This window comes from Centroberyx affinis, unplaced genomic scaffold (genome assembly GCF_046629955.1).
Source record: "Centroberyx affinis isolate AG114_WGS23_722 - 3 ecotype Tasmania unplaced genomic scaffold, CSIRO-AGI_Caff_v1 ptg004175l_1, whole genome shotgun sequence".
NCBI classification, from domain to species: domain Eukaryota; kingdom Metazoa; phylum Chordata; class Actinopteri; order Beryciformes; family Berycidae; genus Centroberyx; species Centroberyx affinis.
Window position 1 is genome coordinate 35532 of NW_027281931.1, and position 19235 is coordinate 54766.

Sequence of the window (19235 nt, forward strand, 5' to 3'; positions counted from 1 at the left end):
CATCTATGAAAGCTTCGGCCAAAGGGCCTCTTAAACATTTTCAACAATGGGACACAAATCATTTCAGTGTTACACTGGGACTCTAGCTATAGGTTGGGCTTTTAGTATTATTAGTAGGGACCTTCTGAAGTAGGACCACAGCCTATGTTAGGTCTGAACCCAGGAAGAAAGACATGCTGTTTAGCTATCCCTTTAACATATAAGTTTGGTTCTCACTTTGGGATACGAGCCATAGATGCAAGGAGTTTAAGAGGGGAGAGTGGAACTGAGGGCAGAGGACACCAAGAATTTTTGGGGAATGAGGTGTTGGACCAGGCGTGTTGGATCATGTTACTTTTGTGCTCAAACTTCTGGGCAGCAGCTGTTTGTGTGTGTGTGTGTGTGTGTGTGTGTGTGTGTGTGTGTGTGTGTGTGTGTGTCTGGCAGCAGGGTCAGACCCTCTTGGTGTGCTTAAGGAGGGTTGGAGGTGAGGTGGTCAGAAAGCAAGAGGCTACATGCAGGCATGCTGTATTTTAGGCTTCACTGAAATATGTTGAAACGGGGGCTTTTTCAGCAGTTTGACCCAAACTGAGAAAATTTGTTTCACCCCTGACTATTAAAACATACTACTACTTTGGTTATGGTTATGGGGACCCAAAAGAAACAGACCATTTGGGGTCCTGACCCATAATTTAAGAAATACCTTTCTGAAATCTCTCCTTTTATTGTGTCTTTTCTGTGACCTCTTTAGCTAATGTCTATGAGGGAGGCAAAGACAAATTTATCAGGGAAAGCACAGTTTTAATTCACATTTATTCAGGAAGTACTTCTGCTCAACTTGTTAAATATGAATTAATACTCTTCTCCAGAAAGAAATACAGTCATATGTTAAAACAAACCTGATGCAGCTTATGTCTCTGTGGAAAGCTGTAACCACTGACAGCCTGAAATACGGCCTGAATGCTCCATAACAAACACTCAACGTCCTCATCCCAAACTGACCTCCATGTTCTAAATCAAGTTGTTTAAAAATGTACTGTGTGTTTGTGTTTGGTGAGTCCAGTTGGAACACTCAAAAAAGTAACACAGAAACAATGATATTTTAGGTGGAAAATGTAGAACGGTATAGAACTTTATTGTTTAGATTGGTTGGAAAATTGTTTTGGACCTACCTGAGACGCAAAACAGACATTGGAATACAACTCAAAATGATGTACATCAAACATAATAGACATCAGAAGCATCAATAGACAACATACATAAGTAGATCATCTTGGTCTGTGCAAGCGATGTCAAAAAGACAAACTGATAACCCTATCACAGAGTATAAACCATGATAAGTACTCTTCCTTTCTGTTTCTGCTCTGTCTGTTTGCAGAACTCTCTGACACGCAGCGCTCCCTTGAACAGCGAGGCCCAGGGACGGAGCGGGGCCCGCTTCCACACCTCCTACGACAAACGCTACGTCATCAAGACCATCAGCAGCGAGGATGTGGCCGAGATGCATAACATCCTCAAGAAGTACCACCAGGTAATCACAGCTTCTTTTTCCAGAATACATATAGATTCAAGCTTTGACCCGTGCATAATATAGGCTGCACCAGTGTTTTCCAGCATTTATACCTTTATGGGACTAAAACCCTCCTTTGAAGCCACCACTTAAGATATTCTTTTTGGTGGAGTGTAAGCATTTCAAGGCAAAGTAGCCCACCTTCACTATTCAGTGTTAGAGGAAACAGTGGGCTTCACACTCTCTGAATCCCTCTCCCCTCTTCCATTTCTCTTTCTCTTTAGGAGCTCTCACACAGTATGGGCCTCCAATATAAACACACATGCACAATTTACATATTCCTCTGTTCTCTGTTTCCCTGTCTCCATCACAAACTGACACACAGGCTTACTACACACACACACACAAGCACAATATGCTCTTTCATTCATTCACTATGACAGAAACAGGATGGGGTTGGATTTGACGAGACATGTTAAGGGAGGAAGTCAAGCACTCTCCACAACTTTGTGCAGGATCGTGTAGGGTCAACATTAATTATGTCATATAACTTCTACTGAAGTGATCGGTTTTGGATTGGTGGATATTTCAAAAAGTGGAGGGTAAATTCACAGGATTGTACAGCGGTACTGTTGTACCGGTTGGTTAGAACCGTTAGCTCGTCCTGTCTATTTATGAATCATGTAACAGTTGATTTCACAGCAATAGTGAGTCACAAAGTGGTCATACTGTGTTTACAGAAATTTCTTTCTCCCTTTCTCACATTCTCTCTCCCCCTCTAACACACACACAAGGCAATAAGCATCCTCTCTCATTACGAAGGGACAATAAATTGATATTTGTTGCTCTCGTTCCGTAGTTCATCGTGGAGTGCCATGGCAACACGCTGCTGCCTCAGTTTCTGGGGATGTACCGCCTCACGGTGGATGGAGATGAGACCTACATGATCGTCACGCGCAACGTCTTCTCCCACCGCCTTTCTGTCTACAAAAAATACGACCTCAAGGTAGGAGGGCAAGTGGGGATGAAGGGAGGAAGGAAACAAATGGAAGCAAGGAAAGGAGAGATGATAAGGAAGGGAAAGCAGAATAAGCGTGAAAAATGATTTAAACCTAATCCATAGTTGCACTACAGCGCCCCCTGTTGAAGCACTATTGCCTCTCTTTTTTCATATAGTGATTTATTGGATTGAAGACATTTTTCGCTCTGATTGGTTTGGCCACTGTACCATGCACTGTGGCAAGTAACCAACCATCATTTTTATGTCTTATTTAATTCTAAAAACCTGTTCGGTTGATAAAATAAATTTTGTGTCAGTGTGGCTGGTGACAAAAATAATGAGTTTCCTGCCCTGCCCCTTCCTAATTAAAAGGAGGCAGACTGATCAGGTCAGTTATTTGTGCATTCCTCTCAACTGAATGATGTGGAAAAAGTTACACTAACAACATCCAGTGTTCACATGTATAAACAAGGACTTAGGCTAACTGACTGATGTCCACAGCAGTACAATTTATCCCTAAATAAAGCTAATCAAGCATACAAAGAGGGACACAAAATGGATGCCAGAAAGTGGCTGCAGATGGAAGCTGTGGTATCAGGTGACAAAGGATGGAAGGAAAGAGGCGAGATAAGGAAGTTGGAGTGGAATAAGACGAGGCCTCCCAGTGCCAGTAGTGACACTTGAGTATTGGAGAGTAATTTTCTTTCCCCTCTTTGCTCTAGGGTTCCACTGTGGCAAGAGAGGCCAGCGACAAGGAGAAGGTACAGTCACCTGTCATAACCCGGATTACATACTCACACACGCACACCTTGAAACTTCGGCACAGTCGTCAGGACTTTCGTCAGGACCTCTTAACCTCGACTTCAAACTTAAACAAACACAACTCTCACACACACATACACTAAACCTCTCATTTCAGTCTGGTGTCTTTCAAGCAAACTAAACACTGATAAGCATCTACTGACGATTAGTTAATGATTCTGAATGAACCAGGAGCCACTCCATGTCCATTGAAAGCCATGTGGAGGATGAGCGAATGAGAGAGAACGAACTGTGTTTCCACTGGTTTCAATAACCAACACAGCTTCTGACAATTGCAAGCCTACTGTCATCACCCAAATGGCCCGACTAACACAACTTTGGTGTCTGTTTTTGTTTGCCTTTGGGTGGGGATGACAATGGCAGATATCCATCTTCTTCGGTTAGCACCTACCTCATCTCCCCGTCCCTCTCCAGCCCCTGCACGCTGTTTGTGTGTCTTTAGTTTGCTTCATTCCCCCTATCCCCGCTTCTGCAGTCCCATCACTTCCCCTGCTTGCTGTCTGTGTGTGAGAGATTGAGGGTTAAAGTGTGTGGGTGTGTGTCTTAGAGTTTTTTTTTTTTTTTATCCAATGTTGTCACTTGATTTCGAGTAGTCCTGTGTATGGTGTGTTTTCCACATACCAGGAAGGATGTATGTCTGACAGTGTGGGGTGTGTGTATGTGTGAGCAAGAGATTTTGTGTGTATGATATTGCTGGAAATGCATCCAGTGTCGCAGTTTGCTGCGAGAGACAGGCTGTTTTGAGTCTTTGGCCGTTGAGTGTCATTGAATGTCTTGGCCAGAGCCATCTGTCTAAAAAGAGTTAGCTACATCATTGAAATCGCTGAGGCGAGAGTTTGCTGTGCTTCCTGTTAGAATGTAATTAACAGAATATTTCACCTGACAAAAAAATCCACCCTAAAGAAGAGTTTTGGCAAATATAACATAGGAACAAGGACCAAGAAGTCACTGGAGGCTCACAACAGTTCCTCAGTGAAGCAACATCTCTTTTGTAGATACAAGGCCTTGGTTGTGGTCAGTGATGGAAGCTGCAGACAGCATCCCTGAACACTCTGACTTTGAAACACTGTCTGTCTGGCCTGTCAGCTCAGCAGTATGGAAAAGGGCTGAATCACTTGTCCAAGGTGATTTTGTGTGTGTGTGTCCACGTGTCCATGTGTGAATGTTTGACCGACCATGAATATAGTCCTTCTATATGAGCAGTGCCATGGTTTGACCCTGAAGGGTCTGAACTTTCCACTGAGGCTTAATCTAGGGGCGTCAATCAGTGGGGCATGAAGACTTCAGGGAATCCCCAAACTAAATATAGCCTAAATGGAAGGAGAAATGAAACATTATTGGGGTTAAAATAGAGAGTTGAGTGGAAAAACAAAACAGCTGAGGGTTTAACACACGCACGAGCCTAGTGTGACCTCTGTCTGTCTGCAAGTCAGCCGTGTGTGAAACACTATTTACAGACTAACAATGGAGATTAACTAGAAACGGGATAAACTTTGCCAAGCTGACATGTGAATGTATTGAATCCACCAGTCACTGCGGCTAGTGAATGAAGATGTTAGTTTCCTACTCTAACTACCACTGACTCTTAACTCACTCTAACCATGGTTGCTGTGGTGATTTCTGTGGTTGTTTTATGCCTTTTATAGAAAGAACTGAAGCTAGTGATCAAGAACATTACACAGTAACTGCCACTGATGGCCAGGCCTCACACTGCTTTTACTTAAATGTAGAATATAGTGCATGTGTGTAATACAGTGCATAGACATGTGTGCACACATACATTCACATGTACACACACAACTCACAACAACACACACACATCTAAGACACAATCTTAGAGACACAGCTAGAGCTCAGAGATCAAAGACGAGAAACTGGCAAGTGACATGCTGGCTTCCCCACATGCAACAATACCTTTATACACACACACATACCGAGATGCCTAAATTAGCATGCAGTTATCCACTGCCTATGATTCAAGCTGTTAATGATTGTGAATGAATGTGTTGCCTTTTCACATAATTCTTCTGTAGTGTATTTAAGTCTAATATGACATTCTGACTCAGAGCTAGGTTTGTGGGATCTCTCACACACTGTGCTTCCAAATGAGAATGAACAGAAGAGGGTACTCCATGCCATATGGAAGAGGAAAAGTGTGTGTTTTGTTCTCAAGGTACGGTGTGTGTTAAAACTGCTTCACACACACAAACAACAAGCACGGCAGGGTTCTCTCCTGACTGCATGACCGACTCCCTTTCATGCATGCGTCTGCATGGTACATAATCTTTTTCTGCATCTCTTCTGAAGACATTACTTCTAACACATTCCGATGTGTATGGACACCAACCTCATTGCATGCTGTGGACATGTCATGTTCTACTCACATGTGACATGTATTTTTCTTTTTACATAAAACATAGTTTGGGGTTCTTGTAGCCGCTGTCTTCGGGTGCGGCTAGCACATACCAGAAGTTGGCTCTGTGATTCGCTCTACGTGCAGCATTTCATAAAGCACATGGGTTGTCAGAGGGTTTGCTGGCTCATTTTTTCTTAAATTTTCATAACCAGAACCCAAATTTAATAAATTTGGTCTCACCCAGGCCCATTAAATCATACTAGTTCTTTTGTCATGTGATTACCCACCAAAAAAACAGTCCATGACCCATTTAGGGCCCTGACCCACAGTTTAACAAACTGTGGTATAGGTCAGTGATTCTCAACCTTTTTCATATCAAGGACCCTAATTTAGTCCACATTAGGGCCACAGACCCCCGTTTGATGAGATTTTGTCTCTCAAACTCAAATCTGAGAATATTTTTATTGTTAGATATGATTTTGTCCAGAACTCCATGACTATCTGTATTGTAGAGAGATAACAGAGAAACTATGATCAAAACAGTCATTCTTCTACATTCTCTAAGTGCCTTAACTTATTGTAAATTAAATAATGGTGAAGTTTAAAAATTCATAAATTTGCTGCGGACCCCCTGGAACCCACTGAAGGACCCCTGGTGGTCCCCGGACCCCATGTTGAGAACCCCTGGTGTAGGTGATTCACACTACTACAGTATTTGTTTGTGTGACCTGGAAAATGCAGAGTTCGTATGTTAGTAAATAGCTAGCGGTCCTTGCTTTGTGGAGTACCACCTGTGTCTGTACCAGGTTTTGGCTCAGTAGCTCTCTGCTACTGTTGTTTGTTGTTTTTGTTTACTCTCCTCTCGCTCTTCACGCCAGCACCAGCTGGCCTCTCCGGTGGGGGTACATGGCTTTAATGTGGCGGTATGACTGTGTGCGAACTGCCCTGATATTAGTTTAGTACCCACTACTCCCACTTTTTTAAGCTTTGAGAGCTATTAATGTACTTGACATGTAAGTGTAGTTGAATACAGGTTCATAGAATGCAAATTAGTTTACAGTAGTACCCCTGCTCCGCGTAGTCCCAGCTCCTAGCCTCCTCAGAGGACCTCTGCCAGTCTGCTTGCTTTCTCTGCCAGGCTTTGATGCCAGGAACCTCACACGATAGAGAAAATACCAGTGTAGGCAGACTACAGTCACATATACACAAAACACAGTCTTAAATTTTTAGATTTAGAAATATTTTTAAGGCGGAAGCCAACACCCCATTGACAAGTGAAAATAACAGCGTCTCAGTCCGTTGAGATACGACCATCTTGTCCCACCTGGAGTAAACCACTAGAATACTCTTCTTATTCTCGCTGATGCCCTTTCCAGCCCTCAGCCAATCTGAAAAAATTGTGTACTGTATTTTTCTTAAACACTTTGCCTTTACTTCCTACTTCCTTCCTCCCTTCCTCTCTCCCTTCTTCTCTCCTCTCCTCCACCCCCCACCGCCCCTCCCTCGCTCCCCCCTTTCTAGCAGCCGCGCCCGCCAGAGGATGTGCCCCCGCGGCCCAAATCTGGTAACGTTCAGCAAAGGCTGCAAACACTGCGGATTGCCACGCGCTTTTACTGCGCCATGAAACACGTAAGAGATGTAAGAGAACCAGGGCTCATATACCAGGCATGATCTATTAAACCAATCTTCTTCTTATTTTTATTATTATTTGTACAGCGGAGCGTTTTTGTTTTTTTTCTCTCTCGTCTTCTCCAAGCTGACACTGTGATTGAAAAGCCACATTTCGCACACTCTTCATCCCATCAGCAGTTGTCCTTCGTTCTTCTATCAGCCAGTCCAATTTTAGTTTTGCCAGACATTTTTGTTCCCACCAGTCGCTCAACAGCAGCATCATGTATCTGAATCGTTGGAGAGCAAGCAGTTGAGGAGTCAGGTGACGAGACAAATGGCAAGGACAAACTGAGTGGTCAGGAAGAAAACCAGAGATGAGAAGAGTACATTACTTTTGCATTGTTGGAAAGGTCAGTCAGAACTTCTTTGCTTAGTTTATTTTGTCATTCCTATCAAAGGCAAGTTACCACAGCTGAACACAATTGAAGTAGTAGAGTCCCACTAACAAATCGTTCTGAGTTGCACTAACAAAATCTGATAATGTTGTGCATTAGGGACACACCGATAAAGAAAAGACCTTAGCTTACTTGCTGTCACTTTTTAATGGGTGTTGGTCTAAAATCATTTACTAGAAATGGATTCCTTATACTGAACAGCTCTAACACATTTATTCCAGAAAATGTATTGAGCCCCAAGGCTCTTTGTCATGATGAACTTCTGGACCAGTGGACTGGTGGAGATGCATTGATCAGGACAGGGGTAATAATAAATAAATAAATAAATAAATGAAAGGGACCACACACCACCATAAACCTGGATTGGACAGTTACTGGAGAGTCAAGCAAGACTCAGTGTAGCCTAAGGTGCAGCGGACCTGTCTCTTAAAAGCATTGGAGTGTAGATGTGAGTAAACTAGGTTGCCTGGCTTTATGTCCTGTGCTCCACTGTAGCAACACACTTTGTTTTGTCATACAATATTTATTTGGCAGTCAACAAGCCCAACAAGTTTGCTTAAGGACAAACGGTTAAAAGCGAGGCTGAGAGATGAGTCAGTTGTTGTTTTCCTTTGGGCTGAAAGCACAGGGACTCCGGCCCAAAGGCAGTGTGACTAAAAGGTTAGTATCTTATAAGTACCTTATAAGTTAGTATCTTATAATTTACTAAACCTTATGAAAAATTCAGCATTCCTTGTTTTATGAGCAGTAAGCCAGGATTGTTAATCATCTTTAGGTGAGTATGTCTGTAATTTAAATGATGCCATACACTAAAATTTTTTGGACAATGGAGCGCTGATGGGCAACAAGGCTTCACTGATTACATGATGACTTCTTGTTGCCAGGAAACATTAAAATATATTTTTTCACCAGGGATCTCACTGTGTTTCCTGTTTTGAGAGATATTGCTCATCATGTCCAAAAAAAAATTATATGTGGTGTGTGACAGCCTTAAGGTTTTCAGATACAATCCTGCTAGTGTTGACTTGCCAATAGTTCATTAAAGGTCATTAATGGTCATTAAAGTGGAGAACATTTGACAAAACCTTCAAGGTACAACCCATACAATTTATCACAGTTAATGTGATCCAGGTCCATGGCACATCCTCTTTATCTGGACTTCACACACACACACAGACATTATCCTTAGCATCATATTTTGACACACCCAAGCCTCACATTTATACCCTGGCAACATACACTCTTTCACTCTTTTCTGTGTTTGAATCTCTTGCAAGTATGGAAACACCCCAGAGCAATACAGTGCACCCAAACAGTTAATTCTGCACTTACAACACACGCAGGCTATATACCTGTGGCTGACCCAGATTCAGTATTGACGGGCTGAAATGAAACTAATTGGTAAAGCCACCATGGCGGAAAGAAGCTGAGTGAACTAGTATGCGAAACCAGATCACACAGGAAAAGTGGTATTTGTTGAAAGTGTCAAATGTCTCAATAAACACGTGAAGTGCTCGATTCATTATCCCGTGCATGTTGAAGTGCCTAACAAGTTGAATTAAACACTTATCAATTCATTAAAATGTTTGAATGCTATTCCAAAAAATATATATTTTCCATTAGTATTTTAAGTAAGTATTTTATGACATTAGACAACCCATTGAGAAAAGCCATTTACTTTCCACTTAAATAAGGTATTAACAGACTGACTGTGTTTCATGGTTCAGGAGAAATTCTGCTATGATGCATTGCAATTAGGACTCTTTCTTTCCAAACACCGTAACACTGATGTTGCACCTTCTTGTGAAAGTTTCACTCAGCAGATATACAGTTCCTAACTTTAAGTGGCATATAATATGGGTATAATGGTATAGAAATGCCCCAGTTCCAGCATCACCAGTCCTAAGGAGAGCCGTAGCATTCTCCTCCTGAGACAGCAAAGACGTCGACATAGGTTGTCAAAATCCAAGATCTATTTTCCACCAGCCGACTGGAGACGGACAAGACATGAGATGCACTTTTTGATGCTCCTGGGGAAATGCATCTGTCACACAGCAGCTTCACAAGGCTCATCTCTGCCCCACTCTTTCTTCCTGCCTCTTTTTTCTCTCTCTCTGTTTTTCTACCTACCTCAATTTAGTGCACTGCTCAGGAATCAAGACACATTTCAATGCAATCAGTGTAACAGAGAAAATCAATGACAGGCCAACTGATAGAATCCTATGCCTGACTGAAAGAAAATGTAAGATTGAATGAACGGGTAGAAAGACTGAGAATGTATGGCATGGAAAAAGGCAGATGGGAATGGATGCATAGGAAGATGGATGAATGTAAGAGTCAGGAAGACGTAAATAGGGTGTCGGTTCAGCTGATAGGTCTGTAAAATGCCTTTAGGTTGAGTTCACTCTGCGGTCAGTCTTGCGTTGCATTCCCATTTACTTTTATGTCTCATCCACATTCAGTCTAGCAAGTTGCACATCTCATATTTACAGCAAATTGGAGGTCTATGTCTGTATATATATGTGCTCAACGGTCCTATCTTTGTGTTTTATATCCCTGTGTCTGTCTGTGTGAAAGTGTGTATTCTGTATGTGTATGTATGTGTGTCAGTGTGTGTAGTTTGGGCTCATTCTAGTGCTACAGAGCGCTGTTATGTGTTGCTGCTCTTCTCCCGCTGCCATAGAAACACTGTAGTAGCTAAGCTGCTGCTGCCCCGTTACCTCATTTCCTGCTCTCTATTTCCTTAGTATTAAGCCCCGTCCTTCTTCACATAACACATCTGCCCCCCACAGGCTGTTGGCAGTATTGCAGCAACCTGGTTTAGAAGAACATTAATCCCAGTAGCAAGAAACTTCAATAGGAAAATCCTTCATTCTGCTTCTAGGCTGAATGCAGGGGGAATCTATCACAAAGATAATCTGGCTGTACAACGGTGTAATGTCTGGTTAATGCAAACAACCATGATCTGGTTTCCCAAAAGCATCTTAGCATTAAGACTTGTGTTAGGATCTTTTGTCTCAGTGACATACTGATATGGCAACAGACAGATAAGAATTGATGCTTTTTGGAGTCCAGCTCAGTGTTAACGAGGACATTTCATGGCCTTCAGTTGAACGTCCTCTTCTTTATGAGTCAAAGCGTATAGATCCACCAGATGCATTTAAAAAGATGCCTACTTTGAACTCCTGCTCAGTGCCCGATGTTTGATGCTGTGCTAAAAGTGAATACTTTCCATCATAAACAATTAGGGAAAAGATGGAAACTTGAAAATGATGCATCAGGTGAATCTGTACCCTAATGCGAGCATGCAGCATGCATTCAACAATCAAAATGTTCAGCTTAAAGAGAGGTGAGCCTTGGTTTGGACAGTCTACCTCTGCTTTGTTAGCTTGCTCCTTGTACCAGTACTGGATGTGGTATTTGGCTGAAGCAGAGACAGGCTTGTCTAACAAACCACTGGTTCAGAGCCTCATTTCTGGCCTGTGGGGTGTTTCAACATGCAGGATTACCTAGTCTGCCAGATACCTATGGGTGAAATAAATATTCAGACATCATTGTTGATGTTGTGGATAATTTGTAAGATTTGAATCTGATCTCATCATGCTTTTTGAAATACCCCTTGGTTCTGTTAGTGGCTAAAGAGACGTCTGTATGCTATCTACTAGTCCTGGGCAATAAAATGAAAAAAATATATATTTTAAATATTAGATTGTAAATGTGTTAAATATTCAGGGGAAAAAGCATGAAGAACACTGATGCTGATGTTACTACTTTTTAGTAACTTTCTTTACCGCTGTCCCCATATCTGCAATATTTGAAACCATTTTCAAATATATTTTTGAAGGGTTCAAACTCAGTGAATCCCATAGATTCAAAATAAATGCTTGCATGCTTATTAATTTATAATGTGATATTATTTGTAATATGATTGGATGATTTGATATTGATGAATACTTTCTCATTTCCCATAAAGGAAATTGCTGAAAGTTGATTTAAGCACATGAATTGTCACATATAAAGAACTACATTTTTGCCCAGGTCTGCAGCCTACCATGCCACAGGTTTGAACAGTTAAGTCTTCTGGTTTTGACCATTACATTGTTGTTTATCTGGTCGCTAATCTCCACTACTAATGGGCAGGCCAAGGAGCTGCCCACCTACAAGGACAATGACTTCATCAATGATGGGCAGAAGATCTATATCGATGATGAGAACAAGAAGATGTTCCTGGAGAAGCTCAGGAAAGATGTGGAGGTAAGAATGTGATAATAAGAATGTGATAGGTGAAAATGTTGGCCTTCTGTTAGGTCAGTGGGTAGAGTATGACACTAACATGACATCACCAATATTAGAGGTTTGACTCCCAATGGAGCCTCCCATTTTAAAAATGTATGCACTCACGGTGCTGTCAGTAGCTGTGGATCCAACAAATGGTATATGTAGAGAGATTTAAAAATATTTAGATCTAGGGAATCTTGTGGGAATGTTTCTTGAAAAGCTCTCCCCTCACTCCCCTTCTCCCTGCATTAATCCTTCCACTTCCTCTGGCCCCACCCTTTCAACCCTCCTTTCCCCTCTCTCTTCTCTTCCCACTCCTCTCCGTCCTCCTCATCCTCCCCTCCCCATGCCTCCTCTCCTCTCTTACCATCCTCCTCTCCCCTTGCACTCAGTTCCTGGCCCAGCTGAAGCTGATGGACTACAGTCTGCTGGTGGGGATCCATGACGTGGAGCGGGCTGAGCAGGAGGAGGTGGAGAGCGAGGACAACGAGGGCGAGGAGGAGGGCGAGAGCGATGGCGGGGGCATCGGGACGCCCCCTGACAGTCCCAGCAACACCCTGGACAGCACCAAGCCTCTGTCACCTGGAGAGTTTGATCCCACCATTGACGTCTACGCTATCAAAAGCAACGATAGTGAGTGGCAAACAGCATGTCTTTTTCTATCGTCAATTTCTATGGTGGTGTCCTGTTCTGGCAAAATGCAGGAACACAATGTCCATGAAAAGTAGGTGTATCACACACTTAATGAGTAAAGCTGTTGTTTCAATTGTAGATATTTTTCATAATTTAAGTAAAAATGTTATGGCAATGGCATAATTGCGGCCGGTTTGTTGTTTGTGAAAAATACATTGTTTTATGCCAATGTTTTAACTTGCATTATGGAAAGTTAAAAAGATACTGAGAGCTCCCCCTACTGGGGATCATGCTCTCATCCAAGATTGCAGTCTTGAATGCTGCTGTGAAATTCGTCTCACGTTACTGTTTTTTTCCCAGATCAGGTGCTGGTGAAATACGCTCTGTAGAATGTTAATGTTCATTGTTACTGTTCAGTTGCTCTTGTGTATTCCCTTGTGTCGCATATATACCAGATGTTGACTGCAGGTATTGTGCAGATAGAGATTTTCATGCAGTGTGCATTGGTTTAAACCTCCAGGCGCTCCCAGGAAGGAGGTTTACTTCATGGCCGTCATAGACATCCTGCAGCATTATGATGCCAAGAAGAAGGCTGCCCACGCCGCCAAGACTGTCAAACATGGGGTATGGAGCTGTGTGCAGGAGTTTTACAATGTGTTGGACTTCCTAAATACCTCTGTACAGTGTTGTAGTACTGGAGTCCTAGACTCGAGTCCCAAATGATTACTCGGACTTGGACTCCAATTTGAACATTGAGGACTTGAGACTCAAGGTTTGAGGTTTGGTGACTTGACTGGTCTAATGATAATTAACAAAATATAGAACAATATGAAATTGCTTATATTACATTATATTACTTAAAATGCCAAAATATTACTCTGTGCAGTGAATAATTTGACTCCCTGTATACACTACCAGTCAAAAGTTTGGACAGGCTTTTTTCTTTATTTTTACTATTTTCCACATTTTAGAATAATAATAAAAACATCAAAATTATGAAATAACACAATTGGAATTATGTAGTGATCAAAAAGTGTTAAACAAATCAAAACTATCTTATATTTTAGATTCTTTAAAGTAGCCGTCCTTTGCCTTGATGGAAAGGCAAAGGCTTTGGAAAGAAATTCATACATAGGCATCAACTTCACAATCATCAATTTATGTTTGTCTAAGAAACAAATTTTAAGCATTTAAGCATAAGCCTTTAGATCAAAATGGATTTAAGATAATGAAAAACACAGTACATTCAATCAGGTGTGTCCAGACTTTTGACTGGTAGTGTAGATACAATGCTCAGGCGAATATGCAAGTAAGTAACACACAAACACATGCCATTGAAAAACCATGTGGTGAATGACATCCGTGTGTGTGTGTGTGTGTGTGTGTGTGTGTGTGTGTGTGTGTGTGTGTGTGTGTGTGTGTGTGTCCCTCTGCAGGCCGGAGCGGAGATCTCCACGGTGAACCCAGAGCAGTACTCCAAGAGGTTTTACGATTTCATCACCACTATCCTGTCATAGCCCCCAGGAGTGACAGGGGGCACAGGGGCACACGGGGGAAGGGAGGGCAAGCTTGGGGAGTAGGGCGGAGACGAGAAGTGACGGAGAGAAAACCATCGAGAAGCTGACACGATAAGGTGCTGTGATGGCTTTGTATCACTCTCTCCCTCACCCGTTCTCCTCATCTCTCCCCTCCTCTTTCTCTCTCTTTCCTTTCAGTGGGGTGCCGCGCTCTGCAGCTAAAAACCATCATTCGTTTACATTTAACCTCTCCTCTGTTGAGTTTTGTTTGTTTGTTATTTTGGACCATAAGGGTGTCGAAAGCAGGTGTCCAAGTCATTATGTTTTTTTTATATATATATATATATATAATTTGTTAATTTTTGTCTGTATGGATGTTCTTTTGGGAATATGGCTTTTTTTATTGCCTCTAACACAACGTCCAGCACCCCGCATTGGTTTTGTAGTTGTTTTTTTGTTGTTATTTCTTTGTTTTCGTCTTTCCCTTCTGATGTGAGGGGGAGGTGGGGGGAGGGTGTCGTGTGGTGTAGCGTGAGGTCAAGGGGAGTTCAGAGGTCAGATTACGGCACAATGTTAGGCCACTCTCGTGGTAAGTAGAGAAGGGGTTTGAGCGGGACGCAAAAAGGAAGTCTATGTTGAGCCTCGTCTAATGCAATCGCTTCGTTTCAGGAAGTAGGAAGCAGTCTTCCAATAGGCCAACAGCCAGACCCCACCCAATTGCCATACATGTACTCAGCCAAATTATTCTTACCATTTGGGTTCCTCATCCATCACTCGCCCTTTAGACCCCCCCCCCTCCCAGCAACGGTTGTTCCCCCTTCCCCAGTCACCTTCCCCCATTTACAATTAACGGATGAGACTTCTGGGTTATCTTCCTGCCACACACACACTCAAGCACACACCTCTCCTCAGCTAAGATAAGGTCAGAAGTATCCAGTAAATCATAATGCTTGTCTATAGCTCTAGTTTTGTCTCAGTGTTCGTGAGCAGGCTGCTTTGTCCCTTTTGCTTTGTACAGCCTTCCTTTGATATACAGTAGTTAAAAAATGAATGAGGGAAGGACAGGTAACTCAGAAAGAGAAAGTGGGATTCAAGCGGACAACTTGAAATTTGTTCTAGTAGTTTCATTAGTCCGTTGGGTAGGTAGTCGTGGTTTCTGTTCCTTCGGCAGAGAACAACCCAGAAGTCTTGAGACCTTGCGGTGGTTCATGATCGTAACTCCTTGTTAATCTTCCCATAGGGTGTCACTTTGAAACATCAACAGCCCTTAACTTTCTGTTGCCATCAGCACCTTATAACTAAAATCAAAAATGTTGCACTTTTTTTTATTTGTTGTTAGAGGATAGGAGCTCTTGTTCTGTTACATGCGCTGCAACAAAAGAACTGTTTAGAGCAAAAAGGAACGCAGCTCTCTTAGATTTTTAATCTTGGAGGCCCGGTCCCAGATCCCCCCCCCCCTCTTCCTGCCCCATCCTTCACCTGTGGATACTTCTTACAGATCTGAAGGGATTGGATGGGAAGAATTTACTGCAATATTCGACAGGGAAAGTGGAAGAGTTCCGCTATAGGGCTTTTACAAACCAACCTTTCCAGTCCTTTCAGAAGTGCGCCATAGCGTGCTGGCGGCAGGTTTTGGGACCGGGCCTGAGTGTTGCGTTAGCAATATTGTGACTGTCTTAGTGCGTTCAGGGCAGACAGACGATAGTTTACCTCCAGCATCGTACCAGCACACACCCAACGACGGCAAGTGGTGTGTGTGTCAGTGTTCCAGGAGAAAAAGACGGAAAGTGAGAGAGAAAAGGGTGGAGGGAGGTAGGGAAGAGTAGCCGGAGATGTAAAGATACTTTAGTTGTTGTAAGTCATTAAGTCACACCAACAGCATCGGTCTCTTCTCTAACCTTGGCTGTGAGTCTGTTATTCATCGTTGTTTGTGTTGTTGTTGTTCTTGACATTGTTGAAAGGTGGTTTATCTGTGTTTTTGAATTTGGCGGATTTATGAATTGACGTGGTAATAATTTTTTTTTTTTTTTTCTGTTTGAGGTTTTTTGTATATTTTGCACAAGAGGAAAGGAACCAAATGTTACGCATACGATCCCAATTAGTTGATGTGGTCTTAACAAGGGAAATGCAATATACCTGTATGTAAGTGAGAAGAGTTTGTGCGTGTGATGTTGTGTATCAGTTCTGGATAACCAACTAAAACAAGTAACGTCGTCCTCCTTGACTATTCTAACCCATGCAAAAAGCTTCCATCACAATATGTTTGTTTAGATATCATAGATTATATTCACATTTATATTTTTACATTGCATTTTAGTCATGAAATATAGTTGTATTTAAAAAAAAAAAAAAAAAAATTTGCGCCACCCTTGGGAGTGAATGATGGTGCTGTGGTAAATGAAGAATGATACTGCTTGAATTTGTACAATGCTTACTATAGATGTACTGTTAAAAACTAAAAAGTTAGAAAAAAACAAATGCATGTCGCAGGACTAAGTTTCCTTTCCCCTCTCTAGTCTGTGTTGTTGGCTGTTCAGGTCCCTTCTCCCTGTATCCCTTCACTTTAACCAGATTTGTGTGCTCTTCAGCATAATAGTCAGTCCCCACCATGCTTTAAATAACTGTGTTTTCATTGTATACACTGTGCAAGAGGTGTGCCTTTATACTCCGAAATTATTTAATTTTGTATTTTGTAATCTTTTTTTAAAACAAAGGTAAAAGGTTATTTTAATAATAGGGTGTTTACTTTGACATGTGTTATTCCCGACTTTATTTTCAACCTCCCCACCTTCCTCCGCACCAAAACCTCTGTGTGTAGATTTGTTAATGTTATTCAGTCAAATTAATAAAACCATCTTGATGATTGTGTTTTTAAACAACGAAAAAGTAAATGGCTGTCTCAAATTTGAAAGCGTGGAGGTTTGGGTCCCTGGGCACTGATCAGTTAGATGGCGGATCAGTTTAGATTCTGTAAATCCGAAATGAAATTCATAAATCTGATCGTTCGGTGTCTACAGGCGTCTCTAACCTCCTCCTCAGAGTGGAGACGGCCTCTGTCCCGATGTTAACCCCTTGTTCGTTCCCCACGCTGGTCCTGCCTTGGTAGAGAACGTGTGTGTGGATGTGCATCGTGGAGTGTGTGTGCGTGCGTGTGAGTGAGTGTGTGTACACATCTGTGGCTGTCGTGATTGTGTTTTGTCGTGCTCGTCCTCACCGACTGACAGCTTCCAGGAGTCTGTCCACACTGACCATCTTCATCACATACCAGCTAACCACAGATGCGGTGTCAGATTTCAGGGATGTGATTTTTGTGTTTGTCCGAGATTTCACATGCTTTGGATATACGACTCGCATTAAATTCTGACACAGATTCCTGTTCTCTTGCTTCCTCGCACCTTTACTTCCACTCACATCCCTGAGATTTACCTATCAGCCTGCCTACATGTTATCAGGGAAGTTCAAAACTGATAGCTCAGTCAGTGGTTAGATGCTATTTCTGTGTGCTTTCACTAAATGGACTATTGTTTTTTTATTGTCACGTAACTCATACTGTACATAGGATATCTCGTTAAGAAAACGGGGAATGAGGGAACACAATCAACTTCTAGTCCGCTTTGCTCTGTTTGGCCCTGGAGGCCTCCTTGTAGTCAGAAATGAGCAAGCTCACGTAGAACACAGAGCAGTGCATGCTGGGAGAGTGAGTTGTTTTTTTTCTTTGTTTTATTTTGGGAATATTAACTCTGGATCCAGTGTAACGAAGGCGACGATGCCATGTCATGGACTTTTAACAGATGCAAATTAAAGACAATAACAGCACACACACACGCGCTCTGCCGGTGTACTCTGAAATAAATGCTTTGTCATTGCTGCCGTAACTTCACCCATGAATGACCCATGCCCCCCACCCCCCCACCCACCACCGTGCAGTCCCTCCAACCATCCAGCCGCCACCATTATCTTGCCAAAAGCATCGTTCCAATCTGTGCATCCCATCGGCAGTCAAAACAACCCCAACACGAGCTTGAAGAATATTGTACGGTGTATAATGTGTCTGTCTGTTTGAATTGAATTTGTTTATTTTTTTAACATGTATTCTGGGAGGTGTGTGCATCGCCCCTATATGTGAACTGTGTGGAAAGTTCCAAGCTATGGGAAACAAACAGCGCTGTGTACATGTGGTTCATCAAGTGTTAAGGGAATATGAGATTATAAATACAAACGACTGGAGGCCAGGCAATATCTGCAGGGCTGGGGTGATTTCCTCTGGCCCTCAAATTATTTTTGAAGACAAATCCAAATAATAATAAAAAAATAAAAAAAAATTGGCTACTATTAGAAAAGAATTGAATCTATTGAATTTGCATGCAAAACCCCCCAACACACACCGGGAGAGGAACCTCCCCCTGCAGGATGTGCCTTGGTCTCCTAAAGGCCCAGAGTACTTTTTAAACATTGCTAAAAGCATTAATGTGTGTGTGTATGTGTGAGTGTGTGTGTTTGTTTATTGCTGTCTGACGATGGTCGGTGGGAATCCCCTCTCGGTGGCGGAGAGGCCAAACTGATGTTGTATGATGTTTATTGTTCTACACATTTAATGACGATGACGATGATAATAATACACTCCATTCCATAAGCGTTCACTCAAACCGATTAAAGCACTTGGTCTGCTTAACTCGAAGTCTGCCTCGGGTGTATTCTTCTTTGTTGGTTATCATTCCATGTGTTTTTCCCCTCATTATTTTGGTTATATATTTTGTTGGAGATTACATGTTGCATATGCAGAAGTTGCTCATGCTCATAATCATGAAACTGTCCTTTTTTACTCTGAATTCATTCTCTACTAAGGAAGAAAGTTTTTTTTCCATTACTCGCGCGAACAGTGAGAAGCTTTGCAGGGTTTTCTTGTCAGTTTGTTTCCCATTCACACATTAAAATTTTTGTTTTTAAAAATAGAGGCATTGTGTTTATACTGTCATATTTTTCGTTTATATTTGTAGCTAAACCTCACGTGTCAGTCTCAATTCCAGTTAAATTAGTCCGCCGCTGTATCTGATATCAAATACAATGCCTTTTC

At 42.1% G+C, this 19235-nt stretch overlaps 1 protein-coding gene across 4 annotated transcripts in view; it reads left to right on the plus strand.

The window, feature by feature from the left end:
• pip4k2aa (phosphatidylinositol-5-phosphate 4-kinase, type II, alpha a) overlaps window positions 1-19008 on the plus strand; it is a 38027-nt gene extending 19019 nt beyond the window's left edge. For 3 of the 4 annotated variants that reach the window (XM_071542736.1, XM_071542737.1, XM_071542739.1), the window contains exons 4-10: window positions 1358-1510; window positions 2349-2495; window positions 3212-3250; window positions 11874-11987; window positions 12404-12644; window positions 13165-13268; window positions 14081-19008. In XM_071542736.1, coding sequence (XP_071398837.1) covers window positions 1358-1510; window positions 2349-2495; window positions 3212-3250; window positions 11874-11987; window positions 12404-12644; window positions 13165-13268; window positions 14081-14161 — 879 coding nt within the window. In that variant the 3' untranslated portion in view covers window positions 14162-19008. The remainder of the gene's footprint in view (window positions 1-1357; window positions 1511-2348; window positions 2496-3211; window positions 3251-11873; window positions 11988-12403; window positions 12645-13164; window positions 13269-14080) is intronic. The other variant, XM_071542738.1, reaches the window with a different exon arrangement.
• The last annotated feature ends 227 nt before the right edge of the window (window positions 19009-19235 follow it).